Source organism: Etheostoma cragini, chromosome 9, assembly GCF_013103735.1.
Source record: "Etheostoma cragini isolate CJK2018 chromosome 9, CSU_Ecrag_1.0, whole genome shotgun sequence".
Lineage (NCBI taxonomy): Eukaryota > Metazoa > Chordata > Actinopteri > Perciformes > Percidae > Etheostoma > Etheostoma cragini.
In genome coordinates, this window is record NC_048415.1 from 17,856,682 (window position 1) to 17,879,234 (window position 22,553).

Genomic DNA, 22,553 nt, shown 5'->3' on the forward strand with positions numbered 1-22,553 from the left:
TACAATGGCCCACAACACATCAGGTCTTATTGTTGAATCTGGACACTTTAGCTGGATTATTTTAGCTTCACTGCTGTGTAGATATATTTAATATGCATAGTCACACTCGCACTTCCCTATGAAATAAAAATGGTATACATGAATCCAGAGGGATGGGGTGATCATTCATATGAGGGTATTAGTGCAATTTTCTCTGTAGATTTATATTCCGGATCCTACCAGATCCCAGGTCCCTCCTGGAAAGCAAATTGAAAACTGTAGCGACCATAAGAGACCAGATTAGGCCGTTTTCCCGACATGCTTAAATTGCAGTAATCTCGAATGCAGATCACATCTGCAGCTAATTGATGGATTTGCCAGAGGATCTGAGAGTGGCTGGGCTCCACCGTGAGCTCCTGTTTATTTTCAGAAGGCAGATGCGTTAACCCTTCTCTGGCTGCCGCCTGCAACTCACTGCCAGCGCATCTTGGAGCTAGCACATTGTCATCAACTGCGAGAGAACTGTCCAAAGGCTTTGCCTAACATTCACCCACAAACTCTGCCTAATTAGAGAGAAATATGTGCCTGGCTTTCTGTTATACATTTTGCATGAATAATTCAAAGCACATAAGGCTTACTGTTGTTCTTCAGGCCCTCTCTTGCCATTCATGGTGGAAGCTCCAGTGAGTATAGGGGTGCCTTCCATCCGTGCATGCTAATATGCTTACAGAGGAAGTGTGGTTAGCAGCTCATCACAGCATTGTCACATACAGTTGTGTTAGCTGCAGCCATGAAAGTTTACATCATGGTAACCAGCCCGCAGAGGCTGAATAACTCAGTTCTCTTGTTCCGTCTGAAGACGTGTGGGTCGTTTTATTCACAGACAGACACAGACGAACACAACAAGGCTTTTAGCAAGCTGACCTAAAACTGCAGATGTAATGCCATATTATGTTTTCATACGCAATAAAGAACAAAAAAATGTGTGTGTATCAGAGAGAAAGAGAGGGAGTGAATAAAGAAATGCTACAAACACGTTTGCACATGTGTAGGCATTTTTACATGTCACTGCACAAATAAAAATGAACACTGTATGTGCTTGGGGGTGTGCTGTGTGTGTTGTGTTTGTGGCAAGCAATGATCTATTTTTTTCGCATTACCCCACTGCATACGTGTGGTTCATTTACATTCATGGTTATCCAGATAATGAAGCTTTCAATCCGTGGGATCCTGTGGTGAGAACAATGAACCCAATTACCTCCTGCCGCCTGTGAGATGGGATGGCAGACTCTGAGACAGATGGGAGAGGCTGCACTCGGCCGGCAATCCAATCACATTCATCTCGCTTGCTTCCCTTTTCCCCTGTTCATGTGTTCTGCAGCAACTTATCAACAGGCAGGGTCCAAAGAACCTGGGATCATTACATCACACACACACCAACAATTCTGCAAAACACACACACACACACACACACACACACACAAAAATGTGCACAAAACACATTCCCAGAGGTCCACTCGACCCTCACAATCCCCCCCCCCCCCACGTTCCACAGCGCTAACATGCACCACAGGTTTCTCAGGTCCTGCGAACACAGCAGTGATCTTAAGAGCTCTCATACTTCACCTACTGGAGGAGGAGGAGGAGGTAAGGAAAGGGTTTTGTGGGCGAGGTAATGTCTACCTCAATCTCGATCTCCTTTTCAGCAAACCATGGTCTGACTGAGAACATTCCTAATGATTTATGCAAGATCCTCAAGTTAAATTTCTCTGGCTGAATAATTCAGTTATATGCTCTGACTGAAATCCTTCAAAGATATGCTCAGCGAAAGATAGTGGCTACTTTATCAGCACTTGTGTCGATGGGGCACATGATGGGAGAACGTGGAAATTGTGTAGTCAAGAAAGAAGTTAAACAAGGGGATGTTTTCATCATGTCTCTGATGCAATCCTATGAAATGAAATCAGAGAAGATGGCTGTTGAGTGAGCTTTACTTTCACCATGGGGAGTTACTAAATGAAAATGTCCAATGGTAACAGACACTGTATGTAAACAACAACAAAACTATTAGATATTTAGGTACAAAGTCATGATAATTCCCATGTATTTGACATAATAAAAGGTCATATTAGTACCCCTCTTCGGCTATAAATAGTGCAGCACAGCACCAGAGCTGCCTTCTATACTCTCATCGTTTCATTGGTAAGAAAAAGTGTAATGTAGTTCCTGTTAGAAAGAACTTGACATTCAGCGGCAGCCAATGATACAGAGTGTGCCTGGACCTAGACGCTGCTTGAGGGAATGTATTCCACTACTAGATAATTAGCCGGTGATTGCGTGAGAACTGATACCAATTCTGCATAATACTCCAATATTTTCTGCATGCTTCATGCAAAATTTACCCTTATCTCATATTCTTCTCCCCTTATAGCCCCTAATTTTTTTACACTGTGATCAATAGTAATTGACTTAGTGATCAATGTGACTCTTGAAGTTTTCCATCAGTCTGTAACTGCCGTCAGTTGGGTCCACACTATTGTGGGGGTAGTGTATGGTTTGTTAGTACGGATCTACATCTTAATGCTCATGACAGCTCCCCTGAGTGGCACACAGCTGTTTTTATGTTAAGGAATTTCAAGAGAGGAGATCTGGTCAGCCATGGGTACACAAAGGTGTGTAAATACACACACTCACACACCTGCCTACTACCCATGTGTGCATGCTACCTCACACCCACATCCACACACACACACACACACACACACACACACACGCAGACTGAGACTGAACACCCACTGAACCCTTGGTTGCATTATTGATAAGCTACTAATTACGCTTGTTGCAATTTCAGCTGACCTTTCCCGAGAACATCCCGGATCATTATAAGCTGCATTCTCTCTTGAAATTGCAAAGGTAATCTAAAGTCCAGCTCCCTTGTTCCCCTTCTACCCTCACTACACACCACCAACCCCCTCACTTCCCTTGATTTACTGCTGGATGAAGATGTATTCTTCCATCCCGACACAATATAAGAAATTGTTAAGAAAATGATTTAGAGAATTAAAGAAGGGGAAAGAAAAAAAAGTGAGCATTCCATTAAAACATTCTAAACTACAGTACAGCCCCGCAGCTGAGTAAATTTTAAGTTGTGTGTCAGGTTTGTTTTTAAAACGTTGTTGTTTTTTATCCATAACTTCTGCATGACATGAAATCATCTGAGCAATGCCTCTGAAATTAAATCCTAGAGTACCTCTTAAAGTTTATGGTCAATGTTGCAATGCTCAGTATCATCTCTCTGTTAAAGGTTAAAAACTACACCATTGTGGGTTATTATACCTGTTTGTATGCCATTGTGAGACATAACTCTGAAACATTCTCTTCATAGTTTACCATTATGGGAACGGCGTTAGGGTAATGGCTCTGTTCAAAGCAGCATTTCTGCTCAGAAAACCATTTCATTTTGGAAAGGCCAAAACCTATAATGTGAGTTTTTATGTAGTTGATCAGCTGATCTGGGTGGTGCCAAATGACCCAATGTCCTTGCTTGTACACTACAAGTTCTATTATAGAGACAAAAAAGATCTATCATAATTGTCAGAAGAACGCAGAACGATTTGATGTCTAATTGTTTTAAGTTGCCCAGCAACAGATGGGAAAAAGAAATTTGACTAATTTCTAAAACAGCAGCTAATTGGACTAGATATTTCAGTGCAACTTCAATTGATGACTGTGCCCTTTAACAATCCACCTATTGATCTAGAGGTTGGGTCATTTGCATTCAATTTTTTTGATTTATAAAATGTAGTACAATTAGTGTATGCACAAAGTAGCAATAGTAACACTTGAAAAACACTTTTGCCAATTTCTTTTTTCCCCCAACGCTGACAGACATAGACATAGATAACAGACACAGACTTTGTGTGACTCAAACCGTACAAAACATATCTGTTTATGGTTATGAAGCTTAAAAAATGCAGGTACTTAAGGCATAAGAGTATCCACAGTGAGCTCAGCATTTACAGAAAACATGTTTTCAGGGCACTAAGAAAGAAATTCAGCCAATGTCAGAAAAACAACCTCTTTTATTAGATTCTTGTGCATTTAGGGAGTTGATTGATTCCTTTCCAAGTTGCCTGGAATTGATTTATTTTGGTCTCTCTGTCTTTCCATCTATTGCATGAGTAAATAAAATAGACAACAGTTAAACTTTAACGAATGCCCAAAGCCCACATTTAAGAGGTTTAACTACTTGTGTGAAATTTGAACATTTCAATTTGCACAGTGTGGTACTTTGAAGACCTATGAGGGGAATTACTTTGGTCGCAAACCTACCGAATTGCATCCCAATGTATGTATTAATAATATGAAGTAGTACACTTAAAAGTCCACATCCCGTGAGTGAGCCATGCCTGATCATTGACCAAAGACGTTATTCTTTGAAATATGGCTTTGGGATGCATTTGCTCTTACTACAGTTACCAATCGAGTTGTCTGTCCAAGATCGCATGCATAAATAGGAATCTGTTGCAAGGTGGAGGAAAAAATGAGGGGAAAAACATGTATTTTCTTAAACCAGTATATGGTTTATGCAAAGAGCACCAGTGGCTGTAGAAGGTTTAAGGTTTGCCTGTCATTAAAAAAAACGCTGTATTCTCATTTATTACCTTTACCAGCTATTATCCCTCCACCTCAAAAAATGTCCTCTTTCTATAACACACACAACTAAATATTTCCACAGACTCTGCAATTGTCCCCCTAAGAAGGGAGTCTATATGCCGAAGTAGATATTCAGCTCTTCCAATGCAATCAGATTTTGTTGGTGATGGGAGCTGACTCGGAACCAATATAAATAGATAGAACGGGAAAAGGGCTGGGAACAGCAGTTTGCTGGCAGCGCTGTGAACCAGGTGAGCCAGTGCAGGCAGGGACGACACCAGCCAAAGGATTAATGGTCTCAGGGGAAGCCAAGGTAAGCCTGCTGCTCCTGCTTGACATCTTTGTACTTGTAAGAGCACAGAAATTAGCCAAGCAATGCAGTGAGTAATGGCCAGGGGGCATCCATCAGTCCCATTTAACAATGCATGCAAAGCCAACAGAGGAAAATGCAGCGAGAGAAAAAAGTAAATGTTCTCTCATGGGCATGTGAGCAGAGTTGCCTGGACCAGTTTATCACATAAGGCCTAGTGATTTGAATGCAACATAAACATAACACTTATGTCCTGTCTATTAAATTACATCAGTCATATACATCAGTGCTGATCCTTTTGTTTCCTTCAACAGTATCAACCCTATTTTCTGGCAGCATTTGTTGACAAAAGGAGCCAATATAGAAACATTTTCATTTTACCACAATGGAACAATGGGTTCTTCAGGGCCTGTGCAAAGGTGAAAGTAAAATGGGCCATAATGACTCACTGTGGGGGGGAAGAATATATGCCTGGCATGAAGCCAAGCTAACCTCAGCCGCTGTTGTTTGTAGAGACGCAAAACGTTTCCTTGAGGCCTATGGTACATTCTCCAAATTAGTCATTAATCCCTACGTCTCATTTGTTTTTAAAACTTTCTGATTTGCTTATGACTTATCTTATGTACAGTAGAAATGAATTGAAGCCAACACCGCTCATTGGCATGTAGCTGTCTTGAATTAAGTTCAATACTTGAGAATTCCTCTAGCCTCCACCTAATTAATAAACAATGACGGAGGAATATGTATTATGTGTCTATTTCCCAGATGGACATACAAATATTTAAAAAAAACAGGGACAACATATAAACCAGACCTACATGTTACGGGGCCTCTTCAGATGTTCATACATATGTATCATACGTACAGACATGGGCATGGTCTTCTGGAACCATGGAAATAAGCAGAGACTTATTTCTCAGCACACACCAAATGCCAGTGACTGTTAGGTCAGATGGTATAACAACATGCTCAGAATTATGCGCGTGAGCTTATGTTTACACGTACACGTACACGCACATGCACAAGCACACACGGACAGACAGACAGTATCTACCCCTAAATAGTACCCCAGAGTACCTGTAAGGATTAAGCAAATGCCAAGGTCTATGTTCACATACGCATAGCCTTTCTGTCCTTTTAGAATAAGACATACACCCTTTTTATAAGCCTCTCAAATTTTTTTTTGCACCAACAATGACTCCGTATTTCTACCAATTTTTGGATCTCTTACAAATAATCCATACAGGAAAATATTCTAGGTGAAAATAAACAAAATATGACGGAAGAAGATGACTTTGGCTTCACCAAGGTCACTTGCTGTGAAAACAAATTGTTTCAGATTCATATGTACAAAAGAAAGAAAAATGGAGCGCCACATCGTAATCCACAGGGGGAACTAGACAAAGTCTTCAGAAACCAGCTTTCCCAAGGGCAACCCACTGCAACTAGAACGGATGTAAACACTGGTGGTTGTGGTAAAATGCCACCATTTCCTTTTCCACTTCCCTGCCATAATTAAACAATTGCACGTTGATATTTGTTGGCCCATTTGTCTGAATGTTTGTCTTATTGACTTATTCACTAGTACAGACAAGGGGCCATGTTTATGATATCAAAACTTTGTAGCTTGGCTAGGCAAATAAGCTTTAATGTCCCTCTGAAACAACATATCTTTGGAATTTGAAAACATGCTCGTTCACAGTGTCCTACAATCATACCCCCAGAAAATTTAAAGTTTAAGAAAAACTTGTGTATTTCACATTTTCTCAGTCCCTCCTTACTTGCCTTATGGGTCTGAGTCTTTTTTAGTCTTGCGTGAGAGGCAAAGAGGTTGAGAATACAGAATCCTTCTTGGCAGGGATGGGGAAATGGATGGACGGAGGAATGAAGGGATGAGGGGTGACAGAGGTCTCCCAGCTGTCTAAGACCCAGGCTCGTCCCACCACACTGGTTCCCACTAATGACTAGAGGCCCTGAATTCCTCCGACTCCCCTGGGACAACAGCTGCTGCCATCCCCAGCGTCTTCGCAGGCTTTGAAGGGGACGTGGTGGCAGTTGAGCTGGCTACGATCCTGCCTAGCAGAGCAGCAACTCGTGGATGGGGACAGACAGGCTTGTTGTGCCAGCAGGGTGGCTAAGCCTGCTGAAACCCTATCCAGCCAATTACTCCCTCCGAATGCCAAGCTGCCTCTCTAATGGAGAAACTGGGGACCACACGCTGTTAGGTCCTCTCACAGGTTTACAGGTTATACAGGTAAGCAGTAACACTCCCACTTCAGGTCGGCCATTTTTTCTGTCCATACTGACAGTTAGGACTAAATGGGGAGAAAAACTGATTTTGTCCAAACCAATTTGTTTTAAATGAAAAATTCCTTTTAGACCTCTCTCTGTTTTCCATCCACTCACACATAGCCCCTGGTTAGGCTTACCCTTTAGACTATTTGCAGAGAGAGTGAAACTACTATATGGAAATGTAGTGAAAATGTCCCGGCTAGACGGATTTAGGCATCTATGGTTAGACTAACAAATAATTCTGTCCACGTTCCTACTGTTCAGATCGACAGCTGTGCCTCCAATGAGCCTTCCCTCCATTGACGGCATACATATACTTTAATGCAGCTAATTTGCGTGAGTCTTGCAACACTTGCACACCATTTAGAGATACACTCCAGATTTAACTAGAGAATCAGTGGGCCGTATGGTGGGATAGTGGTCATAATAAATAAAGCTTCTAGGAAACAGGAGAAATACATTCAAACTATGAATTGTTTCAACAACCATTGTTCTCTGTCAAAGCTGTTGGAATAGCAATCAACATTAATGTTTTTGCAAATGTATTGTAGCAGCTGTGGGTAAATAAAGTAAAACGGGAAGAGATTAGCTGTGTCACAAAATCAACAAAAAACATCCATCTAATTAAGTCCTTTCATTTAATATTAAAGAAATACCTCAGATTTTCTATGGCATTTTTAAACAATAGGAACCCAACATATTGAATCAAAGAGAAATATTGGATTAGAGGCTGAGATATTTATTTTGCTACATGTTACTGCATCTGGACTGTACTTTTTCCCCCTCCTGTGTTTACAAAACAATTTGTGAGAGACCGCTGAACCAACTTTCGTCTAACAATGTGTTATGAGACAGAGAAAAACAAGAGAGAATCAATAGGACCTGTGGTCATGTATAATTCGCAAGGCCTGCACCTGGCTGCCAACAAATAAAGATTTTTTTTTTCTTGCACGTTACATTCAAGGATATTGGACAATTTTGTCGGAGGTAGGCGGCTGTTTTCACCAAATCCTGGCTGCAGGTCAGCCGAAATGATTGGATCTCTGTAAGCCCTGTGTGTGCACACAGCACTGTCCCCGTGTAAACAGGAGGTCGGTTGTGTTCTTCACACTTCTTTGCTTGTTATGCTTATACCCATGCACAAGCGCAGCTGAGACACACTGACAAACTGCACCTTGCAGAAGTCATACCCAAACCATATGGGCGGTAAAATAAATCTTTTTAATTGCATGGAGAGAAGTGTGCGATTCTAAGCCTTTTCTCTGTGTACTGTCTTCCTCTAACCATGCACTATGGGCTCGTGTTTGTGTGTTTGTGTGTGTGCGCATGTCAGGTTGGTTGGCAAGCTGTGAGCCTGCCTTGGCTAGTCAGAGAGCTCTTCTCCCTGAACCAGCTGGGCCCTCCTGCCTCCCTCCAAAGCAGTCAGTGTAGACCACATGGTCTCACCCCCACTCTGAAAGGTGCCATTCAGCCTCACACAGCTAGACACACTTGGACATGCACGCAAGCGCACGCACGCACGCACTCACGCACGCACGCACACACTTTAACCCGCAATATTGGAAAGAACACCTTCTGTTTTCCACACACAGCAAACTAACATGTTAAGGCGTGCCATCTATTAACACTATTCATAATCTGACATGTCAGACAATGTATATCAAAACCCACACACATATATTTATAAATATATATATATATTTATGTATATGTATATGTCATATGTAGCTTGTCCGCAGCAACGAATTACAGCAATATAAATATTATTAACATAACATTAGTTATAATGTGTGAGTTGCGAGTAAATGTCTTAGCTGACAATAGCACAATTTACCTTGTAATTATTTAATACAATAACCCACTTTGAGTTACACTCTGTCTCAATATTTACCTAACATCATACTTTATGTACTTTATCTAGTGAATATTGTAATTCTGTGACTTCATATGGTTATTCTACCACTGCTACTATGTACGACAACTAGATTTGACTGTGACTTTTTGACCTGTTAAAGAAGATTTTCCTTCAACCAAGGGAAGAAAACATATTGTTTTACAGTCTCAGAATATTTAACAAGAACCAAATCATACAAATTAAAATGTTGTGGCATTCTACGATACTTAAGGATCATTTTATATGTAACGGACAATGATCTTTTAGAATGCTAAATTTAAATGTCCCGCAGTAAAACTCAACAGTGGTATTTTGGTGGGATATGTTCTCTGGCCTTCACTTGCATAATTTAAACATATTTATCTCAAATCAGTTCAATTTTTAGTGTATGGCGGAGAAGCCATTGGCTCTCAGAGGTTCGTTCTGTTTGGATGAGGTCACTGAGGTGGAGAGAGATAAAGAGATGTGTTGTGGAGAAAAGGAAAAGAGAAGGTGGGGGACGAGGAGAGCAGGATGATGGGAGCTCCAGTTCACATGCTGGGCCCCAGGACCTCGTGCTGAAGGTAGCACATATCCCCTGAGCTACATTTACCCTTTAGTCGCAGTCAGGCAAGCAGGCTGAGTGGACAGAGGTAGCTGGGGTTGAGGGGGGGGACGAGAGAGAAAGCGAGATGAGAAAGCTGGAGAGAGAAATGTAGCATTGAATCCTAATGTCAGATCAGAGCTGAGCGGCGAGGAGATCTATCCTGCCAGCAGCGTACAAACATGCATCTGTATCAAGGGTAAAGTATTGTGATCTTTGATTATTCCCTCTTTCACCTTTCATTAATGTTATCCAGATAGAGGGCGAGGCAGCTTGGCATGCACACATGAGAGCAGAAAGGATTTCACAGACACACTGGTGAGATAGCACAGGGTTTCGACAGAACCCTTTGTTTCCTCTGTGCTGTTGCTGTACATTACCTCTCAGCAGTTATAGGTCACATCCATTTCATACTGTTCCATCCAACTTCTTTTTTTTTTCCTTTTTTTTTATGTTCCGTTTTTGGGATCATGTGATAAGAAAAGAAAAAGGCAATTTTCTCTCATCATGTGCAGTGAAGACAGAAAGGACATTAATAAGTGGGTTATTACTAGTGTAATCACACATAAGGAGGTAATATACTCACGGACACACACACACACACACACACACACACACACACGTGAGGTGTGTTCGGTGACTACAAGTAGGGTAAGCAACTGGAGGAATGGAAAAGAGAAGGTTGAGGGTGGGGCTGGGTCATATGGCAGACCTAATCATCACTATAGTAATTAGGATGATTTCTGATAGGGATATATATTAATGTCACATGTATGCACAATTTTAAATAAAACATAAAATGTGTTCAACTATTTTGTTTGTTTGAATAACAGCTTGCTTTGAATGAACACAATTTGCGGAGCTAGAATAATGATAAAATCATAATCAAGATATGATTCAGATGAAACTAAATAAATGATAATATTGCATTATCGCCCAGCCCTAGGTGGGGGTGGGGGTAAATTATCATGGCAGAGTCTGCACTTAGTTTATTTTAATGGAATCAAGTGGATACAAATAAAATCAAATAAAAATGTTTCAGTGTCGTGCAGGGATCCCATTTCTCTAGATGAATAATTCAGATTGTACATGCTGGGAGGCCTAAATAGATTCCTAAAATAACAGGAGGATGGAGGAATACGGGAAGGGTGGGGGAATAGGACGACAATATTTTAAGATGTGGGCTGACAGCCAGCGAGCCGAGGACTACGTAATACCTCTGCATCTCAAGCTCCTGTCCCTCCCTGACCTGTGATAGGTAGGATGTCCTGAAACCACAGCTATCGTTAGACCAACAATGCAGCCAGAAGACTCCGTCCTCCTATCGTCCACCTGATAGGCCCAGGTTTAACATGTTCGTTCTGTCACTGGCTGCTACCCCTGCTGTCAGACTGGTTTTGTTACACTGAGCTGCCATAGATTAAGAGACCCGATCAGATTAGGATGCCAAATCCCCTCGCAAAAGCACCACTCCCTGCAAAATGGTCTCAGCAGTGCTTCAAGGTTTCACTTTAACATTCAGGAATCAATCCCTGCCTCCGATCCAGCGTATTAGGTTGATGTGTGCCAGCAGTCGAGGCAGGCAGCTGTTGAGGGCTGTAACCATTCCCTAAAGCACATTGTGCTTGCACTGCTCCCCAATTCCTTGATAATAACATTAATGCCAAGCAGATGTCCCCGAACTAGTCCAGACATTTTCTTAATATTAGAGTTGTAGACTGGCCTCCTTTCTTTGCCGAATTTCTTGAAAATCTCCCGTGGCTTTTAAGAGCAACACAATATTGACCCACAATATCTTCCACATCAACAACAACCGAGGCATTCGCTCCCCTAATGGTAGGAAAATCAATAGGTAACAAATGGGCTTATTTATATTTCAAGCGATGATGTGTCGTGTTTTGGGTTTCGTGACAAGTTTATTGCTGTAGGGGGAAACTGAGGAGGAAGATTTGCAATACAATAATGAAAAAAAAAACATGTCCGTGGATCTCTATCACCTGCTGTCGTTCTACAGCAAATAACATCTGTTCCGGATGGAGATCTCTTCCTTATCAAGGCACTGCTCCACTACCGTCATTAGTCTAAGTCCAACTCAGTAGCTAATCTACAATGAGAAGACAGTTCAACCCCCCCCAGATCTCACCCAATGACTTCCTCCACTATCAAAGTACTCTTTGAAGTTCACTTTCTATAAAATTGGTTCAAGTTTCAGGTCAGAGTTCCTGCAGCCAAAGGTACAGCAGTTATTTGAAGCCTCATTCTTCTATCTAGTTATTCCCCAATGAAACATCGGCTGTCTTTGTATTCTGTAGCAGAAGTCCTCTTCATGTTTATTGAAGAGAGGCAATCAAGACGGTCTGCGTTTGGACCTGGCCCCTAAGAACTGTAGTGTCAGGGGATATACTTATTGACGTCCCTGCACAGAGACCCAGCCGCCAATCATCTTCGACATTGCCAGTTTGCCTGATAGCCTCATCGATGAGAGGGGGCCAGGGGAAAAGTCAACAGGAAGAAAGAATAAAGAAAAGAAAAGGAAAGAAAAGCACACATCAGGGGATAGGATAATCCTGGTACAAATATCAATGTGCGATCTAAGGGGTCTAATGAGAGAAGAGGAATACCTAGTAAGTTTTAAAAAAGGAGAACATTTTAACTCACATTAGGAATGGACCATGGACCATGACAAGGCCATGGCAGTCAGAGCATGACCACATCAACACTTGCACTTGAAATGGCTCAGGAATGCACACGAATACCTATGAATAATGTTAAAATACTTCTTACGTCATGCACCAACGCAGAGGTGCCCCAATCATCTTTTTGACTGCCACAGTTTTACAGCCCCAGAAAGACTGCTTCTCTCTCCATTACCTCTGCACTCGTTTGACTGGCAGATGGGTGGAAAGATGGTGGATGGAGAGTGGGCGGGTGGGCGATCATGGGACTGTGTGTCACAGTGCGTGCGCGCTCGCAGCACTACTTGTCGTCTCAGCAGATGAGATGGGAAAGGCAGGTGAGACGCGGCTGGGCCTTATTTAAAAGCCTCTTTACAGTGCCCACTGAACCAACGTTCCCTAATGGTGCATCACAGGCACGTCATCCCATGCTAGTCCTCGCCATCCCTATGCCCTGTGTCCTTGTCTGTTGTCATTGCTTTAATAGCTGCCACAGCCAAAGTCACAGACAATATAGGCATTATAATACATAACCAAACTACATGCAGTTTAAATGTTACACTTTTGATGCATTTGTGTGGCCTGTAGGAGTACCAGTATGATAAAGTTTCTATATTTCTGATGGAATCATTCTACTGAAGCAGGTACCGACTTAACAGTCCAATGGTAGCATGATGCAGTTATTTAAGTGGACTGACAGTGAGAGAGACAGAGGGTGATATGAGAGGCTAATGGAGTTATTATATACTGGGATGGAGAGATAGTGGAAAGAAGAGGTTAGAATGGAGGGACAGACAGGAAGAGCTAGCTGAGTTATAGGAACTGAATCTGAATACACATCTAATTTCACAGCCTATGGATTTCTCAATAACTTTGTTTCTTGTTTCGCTAACTTAGCGCACTCAAACATACTGTATATTTTGTCCTCATGCGTGCACCTAATGTGTAACATTTTGATTTCATATTAAAAGAATCCAATACATAATATGTCCTTTTCATTTATCTGGAGGTGACTTATATATATATATATTATTAATTTTCACACATTGAAGTGCTCCTCAATCATTTTGAGAGAGAAATAACAATGTGTTGTATTGTGTAAACATAACTAAAGACTGCATATATATTTTGAGTTCTCATTTACACTGATTGGAAAGGCATTTTCTTTCTGTCCATGTCCTGAGGCGGAAAAACGCTCTTGTTTTGTTCCTTGCTGTCTCTTTCTTTGTCATCACTTGTTTGCCCTGCCATTCTCTCTCGTGTTCACTCAATTTTCTGTTTGTCACTTGTGTTCATTTAATGTAGCCAGTCATGAAAGTTGCAAGATCATAGTGGTGTGTGTTTGTTTCCACATGGAGTGTTGGGAGCAAAGGTCTCACAAAATTAGGGCAGAGAATGAGCTGAGCTGCCAGGCAGTGAATGGAGGAGAGCAAAAACCTAATCTAAAAACCTATTGTTGGCCTAAAAATTACTTAACTACCTGAAAAAAAATATCTTAATAACCTTCTATATCTGTATGAATAATTAATCCTTAGCCTAACTTGCATGCTGTAAATGCAGACTTCAAAACCCCAATACTGCCCATCATGACACTTGTCCAACTCAGTCTAAGTCATCCTGAAGTGGAGAGTGGAGCTTGTATCTCTGAAGTATGAGTGTTAGATTTATACTGTATGTGTGTGTGAGTACGTGGGCATGTGTCTCCAGTCTGCTTTAATCTCCTCCCATCTGCTGGTGGACCTCCTCTCCCTGTTCTGAGCCCGATCTGCCAAGCCTGACCTTACTGTGTGGGTGTGTGTGTGTGAGTGTGAGTGTGTATGAGTGTGTGTGTGTGTGTGTGTGTGTGTGTGTGTGTGTGTATGTGTGTGTGTTGCTTGATGAGCCTGCTTCCTTATGAAGTGGTGTCATTAAAGCAGAGAGAAGGAGCAAACGAGTGATTGCAGTGATTTGGCAGAGGTTGAACAGACTCTGTCCTCCAATCGGAGCCCTTGCTTGGCCTCCTCTAGCTCCACTGCAATCACAGAGCACCACAAGTCCACAGAGGACCCCCACACACACACACACACACACGCACACACAGAGAAGATTTGACGTAAGGATGTCACGGTCAATGGGGTTGTAAATATTCTTCACAATTCAAATGGATTGCACACATTTTAGGATTGAGCGCGTATTTGATCACATCTTGAAATTCTGAGGCAACACAAAATTCAAGGTAAATTGAGACGGTTTAGGATTTTGAAAAGACACTTTACAGTAGAATAAATGACTGTTGCCACATGGGCTGCTACAGAAGCTGCTTTCTTTCCGAATGTACTGCACACAAGTTCTTTTAAGTGAATGGAAATAAGTGGCCAATAAAATGAAAAGGTTCACAAAACAAAGTCTAAATAAAGCAAGCCTTAAAAAGGTCAGCTTATTAACTCCTTCCCATGCTGTGGTACTGTATGTGTTTAAGTAGGTTAGCATAGCAAGTCTCTTTGCTTAACAGGCATACACTGTGAATACAAGGTTCTTTGACAGTAAGTCAAAGGTGGTCAAATAATAAAAGGCAACTATTTAGTGTGTGTGACAGTATCTTGTATACACAGATTTTTTTGAAGTCCCACTGAGGTATTTTCTTATGTGTGTTTTACAGCTTAACAAATGACATCTCAAACATCAAAGCACGGCATGTGCGTGGTGCAGGAACGAAGATCCCTTATTGTCACAGCAACGTGGTCGACTACTGTATGTCATTTACATGTTTTGATGTGTTCAAAGGGTACAGAGGGAATACAAGGCAGGAGAAGTGGAGGGGGGCAAAAATAGAAAGAGACAGAGAATGAATTCTAAAGTGTAGAGAATTGAGAACTAAATTGATCTGCAGTCTGTCTGTCCCCAAAGACGTTGAGATGCTGTAATGAGAATGGCAGACCAGATGCATACGGGGGCCGTCTCTTCCCCATCTCCATCGCTCTCTGAAAGAAGACAAGTTTGTTTCTCAAGGTGATTGTTGCTGTGATAAGGGAGAGGGTGTTATTAAGGGTGACAGCAGAGGGGCTGAGAGGCAGTGGCTGACTGGATAACCTTGTCCCCATCCCCGCCTCGCTTCCTTCTGCATGAGCATCTCCACCACTGGCCTGCCCTGCCTGCTTGCTCGTCTGAACACAATCTGCTGACTGGAATTACCTCCCGGCCCCAGGAAAACTAAACATGATTTCTGACCTTTCCTTTCTGTGTTCAACAGTAACCTTTGCTGATCCGCCTACGCTACAAGACCATCGCAACGTACAAGGAATGGAGACGAAGGATGCGTGTGTGTTTTTTTTTAACAAAAGAGCGAGGATCAATGTGTGTTTAGCTGAATGTATGTATGTATGCATATTTGAAGGCGAGTGCTGGGAGTAGGTGTAATAACCGCAACACTTGTACAATATCATGCAATCAAAAACAACAGCAGGGCTTAAAGCGGGAAAAAAATCCTGAGCCTGAAACTTTTTGGGGGGGCAGCTGTGTCTACATTTTTTTAGCCGCGTTACCACGGAGACCACACCGCACTCTCGCTTTCCAACTTTGCATCTAATTGGTTAGAACACATTTCACTGGTAGGTGGAAGTTCGATGATTGGTTAAACCTAGTGCATCAAGAACAAATCCCATGTGGACTTTTGAATGTGTGTATTTTTCTAAAGTAGTCATACCCCAGAACTGTGGCACCAGGCCCGAGTACTTCAAACTCTGCGTTAGAGTTGCGCTCCTCTCATATTATCGGTAGGTGAAATCAATTGACTCGAAAATATAAAACGGCATTCAAGTTCCCAAATTGATTGATTTATTTTTCCTGACAGCCGCAGTCCTGCAATACATGCTGTGAAATCTGTGAAGCTCACAATGTCTAAGTTTTGGTGTCAGCTTCTGTACGTGCAACATTAAAAGGTGTTTCTGTTATTTTGTCTACACGCTGCAAGTAGCTGCTGCTTCCATCTGTGTATGTGCTGACTGAGTGTACCACAGAAGTTGCAGTAATAGTGTAATTTCTATGAGACACTGTGTTTGCAGAAATACCGCATCTTTCAACTTGCTAAATTCATGACATCATCACTCTGCCTCCTCTTGTTGTTCGTTGCTGCGTCAGCAAGTTTCCCATTGGCATTATCATTAGTAGTTTGTAAGATAAGGCTAATTGATCTCCACCTACCCTGTGTATTAGCGAATTGTTGTGATCTACTTCTTCCACTGACTCTGCATAACTCCGACAGCCTCAGCACAATGTGACCCTCAGGAGCAAAGCACATCCCTGTAGAAATTATTTCATCATCTCTTTCTCTCGCTCTGTTTGTCGGTTGTTCTCCCCGCTTTCTCTCCCCTTGTCTATCTTCCATAAACCTAAAATGCACCACCCGCCCCCAAAAAACTAACCGGTTTGTGCTGATGTGAGGGTAAATTTAAGAGCTTACAGGCATAGTGACCTGAACATCCCTGGCCAGCCTGGTGGAGTTGGCTGAACTGTTGGCTGGCCAAGGCCTGTGTATCAGTATTGTTTGTGTAAGAGCACCAGAGGGGATTTGGACAAGTAGTGTGTGCTCTGAATGTGTGACCCGCAGCTGACCTTACCATTGGATTAGCTCACCCTGATCCCCACAACCTCTGAACATGCTCCCTACTATTTCTAAGATCTCTCCATTTATGCCCAGCCAAGCACATTGTGACCAGTGATCTTTAGTTTCCTTCTCTCCAAAGGGGGAAGATATACTGTTCAGCTTTTTGCTTTACCCCCGCCGCCCCTCCCTCTCGCTGGTTTATCCACACTTTTCTCTGTTTATTTTGCACTCTCCCTCAACCACTTTCACTCTACCAGCGTACAAATTCCCTTCTTTCACCTCTCTACTCTCACCATCTGTCTCTTCACCCCTCATTCCTCTCCCCTCTAACTACCCCGCTCTCCTTCATTCCTCCTTTCCTTTCTAAAGAGGATCAGTGGAGCTTAGAGGCCTTCCTGCTTGGTTCATTACGGAGCTGCTCTGACATGGGGAGCTTGTTTCTCTAGTAAGGAAAGGAGAACACCGCTGATGTTTAATACATGGACCACTCTGTTGTCTTTCACGCAAGATAAATTCATCATCAAAAACTGAGCGCAGAACAGCAACAGAGCATGTAAACCCGCTCTCTCAATCTCGATTCCCAATCTTTCTTTATTTTCCTTTTTTTTCGTCCTCCCTCTCCATTTAACGTATTGCCTCTCGCTCTGGTTCTCTCTCTCTTTGTTCCGTCACATTTCAGTGAACTGGAGCAAACCTTTTCATTGTCCTTCAGTTGGAGTAAACACACAAACACAAAGCAACGCTGCTGCTTGGCCCGCAACATGAAACACAGCTTACAAAACAAAACTGACCTATTCCATTCAGCATATGTGTACACTGTGTATGTGCCTGTGTTTAAATATGTAACATATACTGGACATGTCCCTGTGTGTGCACACAGGTGTTCCTATAATCATGTACATCCAACTTCCCACTACGTGCATGTCCATGTGAGAGAGAGAGCGCATGTGTGAGTGTGTGTCACAGCCATATGGGTTTGAATGTGTTTGCCTGTTTGTCCTCTCTGTGTGGGTGTGCGCGTGGGTGGCAGGCCTGCCTCGACAAAGCCAGAGCCCGTTTCTAATCCAGGCCTCCTCAGTGGGCTGTAGACGTAGCTGTGCCAGGAAGGCCCGCTGCAACACCAACAGAGACCCAGCTGACAGCTAGCCTGCTCCTCTCTCCGCTTTCTGGACAATCTCTTTGCTCAAAACTTTCACAATGGGTTAAGTTGTGCAATGTCAAGAGCCATGAAGGAGCAACACATGCAGGGCAGAAAAACTATTTAGCCTGAGAGCAGGATGGCTCTTTCAGGATTGTCTAAAAAAAAAAAAAAAGAAAGAAAGAAAAAAAAAGAGTGAAACGATAGCCTGCAAAAAAGAAAACAAGAAGGGGCAGAGAGTAATGGTGGAATGCCAAGGGGGTGCTTTTAGTAAATGGTTTAGGATTAATTCAAAGTGGCTAAAGCGGATTCATCCCGTGTAAGGACACCAAGCCCTCTAAGGAGGCACTGAACGGCCCTTCAAAAATGAAATATCAGCAGCAGTCAGTGCCAGTCATCAGTGCCATGTGTGATGGAAAATCAATCTATTTCATATCAGAGACCTGTGAGTAGAAACCGAGAGAGACAGGTCTCTGCTGCGCCTCTTTAAACCTCTCCCCAACAGAAACATCCCAGAATGGTCTGCGTCATCGGTGACGGAGACATTCACCACGCTTGTGGCTCAATGTGTAACGGCTGCTGTTCTGCTAGATTAGGTAGGTGATTGGCCATTAATATTCATTTCACACCGTGTCTTTGTTAGGCGGCAGCAGGCAATGACAGTGTTTGGATGGATTTACTCTGCCGCATATTTCCCTTTAATTTCTATAGGCAAGGTGGTTTCCCCAAATTGCCTTAGTGGCCCGATGTACTGTAATTTTTACCATTTTGTTCTATCCAATGAGGTGAGCTGTGAACATGTCCATCACAAAACTGCTCTGTTTTGATAAAATTTCCAAGAGTCATCAAATATTTAGTGGAATAAGTTAGAAGAACACGTTCTACTGTCTTCCTGTCCGATGATTATAGGCTGGCAGTTTAAACTTGTACTGCGACAGTAACCAGGGAACATGCGCTGTTCTGGTCCAGGCCTGTCTGCTCTTAATAACAGCAGAGAGTTGCTCCTGGAGGAGAAAAAAATACAGTAACAGGTCTTTCCCTGATGGACAGCCAACCTAGTGAGGTGATCTGAACAGTCCTCCTCATAATGAGATTAAGGGACTAATTAATATGACTGTGTGCTGTAGTGTGACTGTGTGCACTGAGGAATATATGCCCCCTATCGGACTACCCATGTGGCCCCTGAGAGAGCAGGCCAGACTGGGTCTGTCCCTGGCGTCCCTCCCTCCACCGGAATGAGAGGGTAATTAACAAAATTTTACATCTGCTCTCCAGCTCCTGTACACCCCGCTGAGTTATAGTCCTGACTTTATTGATCTGGGTTCTGGCAGCAGCAGACAAATAACAATCAAAATTACAAAAATGTAATCTTGAAAATTTGGCAAATTTGAGAATGTGAAATAAGGAAAGCAATATTTAGAAGACCTTGACATTTCAGACAGCGCAGTGATTTTACAGTAAATACAAACTTTGTAAAATTAGGCGATGGAGATGCCTCAGCAGCACAGTCCATCAGCTGTAGCAGTAGCAAGCTAGAGCAGCTACTATAGTGACAGAATGGACAAGACCAAAAGTATCCTTGACAAGGATAATCACAAAAATAAATAAAGCCAGCAAATAAGAAGCAGGGAGAATAAAAGATTTGAAAAATTAAAATCAGATTCATTCCCCTTTCTCACATTTCCAGTCTCCTCCATTCACTTCTACCGCCTAACCCGTCAAAGTCATGCTAGTGTTTGATTGCCCCCGCGGCGCCACTCTGACCTGTTCATTTAAGATGATGTGTAACTCTCAGGTCTGTTCCACCACTCATTTGTACCTTAGTGGGGTCCCCACGGCTGGCCAGTAAGAGGACCCCATACTGACCAAAGTGCCCTGGGAGCTTTAAACCCGGCCACTCACAACCAAGTAAAGAGACAGCTGCGTGTCATTGTTAATGTGGACACACAGCACCACAATGGCAAAATCAATGGCGCTATAGGGGACATCAATCTTAACAGCACAAGACCCTTTTGCTTGTCTCACCACTCCTCTAAAGCTCTGAATGAATGGTTAGGAGAAAGGAGGGAAGATGAGTGAGAAAGAAAGAGAGAAAAGAGAGAGGAAGGAGAGAAAGAAAGAAAGAAAGAAAGAAAGAAAACAAACATGAAGAACTGACAGTGATCTTTATTGGCCTTTCCCTCCATCCATCTCAAGGGGTTATGCTGTCCTTTGAAGATTGTGTGCGTTTGACAGGCAGCCAAGTGGCCAGCCATCCTAATTCACCCAAAACAGACAGAGGTTTTTAGGTAAAGCCTCAGAAGTGCAGCACGGCAGCTGTATGCAATTGGCATCGTGCTTGCATTTTCTCTCCACTTCAAAATCTCTCTTTCTCTCTCTCTGGATGAGAGCGAGGATGAGAAAGACTGAAAAAAGCAATCCTCATTTCAACAACAAAAAGGCACCCCACGTTATGGGGGAAAAATGAGACGCACACCAAAAACATAGCAGCAAGGTTCATTGTCTCTGACACTGACGTAAAGGCTGCCTCCCCCTGACATTAACATATATGCAGATAGGCAGTGAGTAAATGAAAGCCTCAAAAAATGGGAGAGATCAAAGAGGACAGAATTAAGGCCAAGTAGTGAGGATCTTGGCAAGAACCCTGCAAATCTATTGATTGTTTGGCAAGCTGTATGTGCTCCTGCTTCAATTCACCCTCTCTCTATACCATTTACTATCGTGGTTCAAATGCACACAGACCAGGCATTGTGGGTTTTAACGGGCCTTTGTGTGGCTGTGTTTCCAGTATTCAGCCTAATCACTATCTAATTTATAGTGCTATGATAATGACACTTGGCATTGGGAACAAGAAAAGAGAGATGGACAACAGGGAAGCCCATCACCTCCCTACATATTTTCAATAAAACAGACTCTTAGTTCAATTACATCCAGTAGAAGGGCACTAGCAGGATGAAATGTGAGATTAATCCAAAAATTTAGAGGATTTAAACCAGAAACAAACAGAGATAAAAATGTGCCACAAGCTGGGAGACATGCAGTCAAACCAAGATTACATCAAATCTCTATGTTTGATGTCACATTCAGAAACTGTCTAATTTAAACTATTTGGTAGACTTGGTTCTTTACTAGAATCGCTACCATTACGTATGTTAGCACAACAACATGAGAATGAAAGGAACTGGGATAAGAAAAGAAAAAGAGTGTTGGCTGAAGATATATTGCATTGGAGCAGTGGAACAGATGAGATCAGAGGGAAAGAATGAAAAGAATTAGCTTAGATAAGGCAGATGAAAAGGGGACATGAATAACTGACGGAGAAAAAAAGACAACTACCTCCACGGCTCTCGCTGTCAGCCGGTTTCACCTGGATGGGGCGAGTCATCTGGAGGAGAGAGAAGAAAGAGTAACAGAGGTTAGCGCTGGTGACTCGGGCTGCCGTTGCTAAAACAAGAGGGCACAAACCAGAGGTGTCAAGACCCTTTCTCCCATACATGTTCTGCGAGACTGATCAAAGTGCCTGGGCCGGAGGTAAAAAACAAAGCACCATCCTGCAGCTAAGGAGACCTGACACCATGGTGTATTTTCTGCCTGTTATTCAGTGTAAACACAACAACTCTCTTTCACACATAAAATAAAGTGTGTGTCTGTGCGTTTTTGTGTCCATTTGTATTTGTGGTATTTCATGGTAGGTGCAAGGAGAAGTTGCAAGGCTGCAGATGTGTGTCTAAGTGATAGAGGCCGAGGCAGTCCCACTAAAAGTGAATCCAGCCAGAGAAGGAGAGAGATCAATGCAGGCCTATTGATCCGGGCCCTTGGGCTGTGGAGAGTGTCTGGCTGGGAAGGATTCTCTGATTTGGAGGCTCACTCTAATCCACTGGACCCTGATAAGAATGGCATTGCCTGGATTAGATGCCTCTGTCATCACAGTCTTTGTGTCACGCTCTTGTTTTTCATACATTTTACCTCCTTCTTTTTTTCCATTGCGGTTGTTCAAGATGAACAATTTCACCAGACAGAAAAAGTCTGAAAGATCTTGTTGTGATTTAAGATATGTTTGTTACAGCTGCAGCACAGTTTCTTTTAAAGTGAACACATGTCCTAGTCACATTATACACTCAACCACCCACTCACCCAAACACACACACACACACACGTACAGTATGTGTAATATGTTTAGTGTATTTGTACCGTAGCGGAGCATAACGCTTGCAATATAATTGATGTGCACTGGTCTGATGCCAGCACCCCTTCTTTGATTCAGTCAAAACAAAAATAGATTTAACAATTTAAAAAAACGGCAGCAAATGGCCAAAAATGACACCAATTTATAACAAGATTAGTAGAACATAAAAGCAACCTCTTGACTGACTCAACCATTTATAGTAAACCACTTGTAGCTGCTGTTTACGCATATTTTTATTGCTGGAAATTATTTGGGCAT

The 22,553-nt window shown here is 42.5% G+C and overlaps 1 protein-coding gene across 18 annotated transcripts in view; it reads right to left on the reverse strand.

The window, feature by feature from the left end:
- celf5a (cugbp, Elav-like family member 5a) overlaps positions 1 to 22,553 on the reverse strand; it is a 185,450-nt gene that overhangs the window by 65,048 nt on the left and 97,849 nt on the right. For all 18 annotated transcript variants that reach the window (XM_034881388.1, XM_034881385.1, XM_034881395.1 and 15 more), the window contains exon 3: positions 21,446 to 21,494. In XM_034881388.1, coding sequence (XP_034737279.1) covers positions 21,446 to 21,494 — 49 coding nt within the window. The remainder of the gene's footprint in view (positions 1 to 21,445; positions 21,495 to 22,553) is intronic.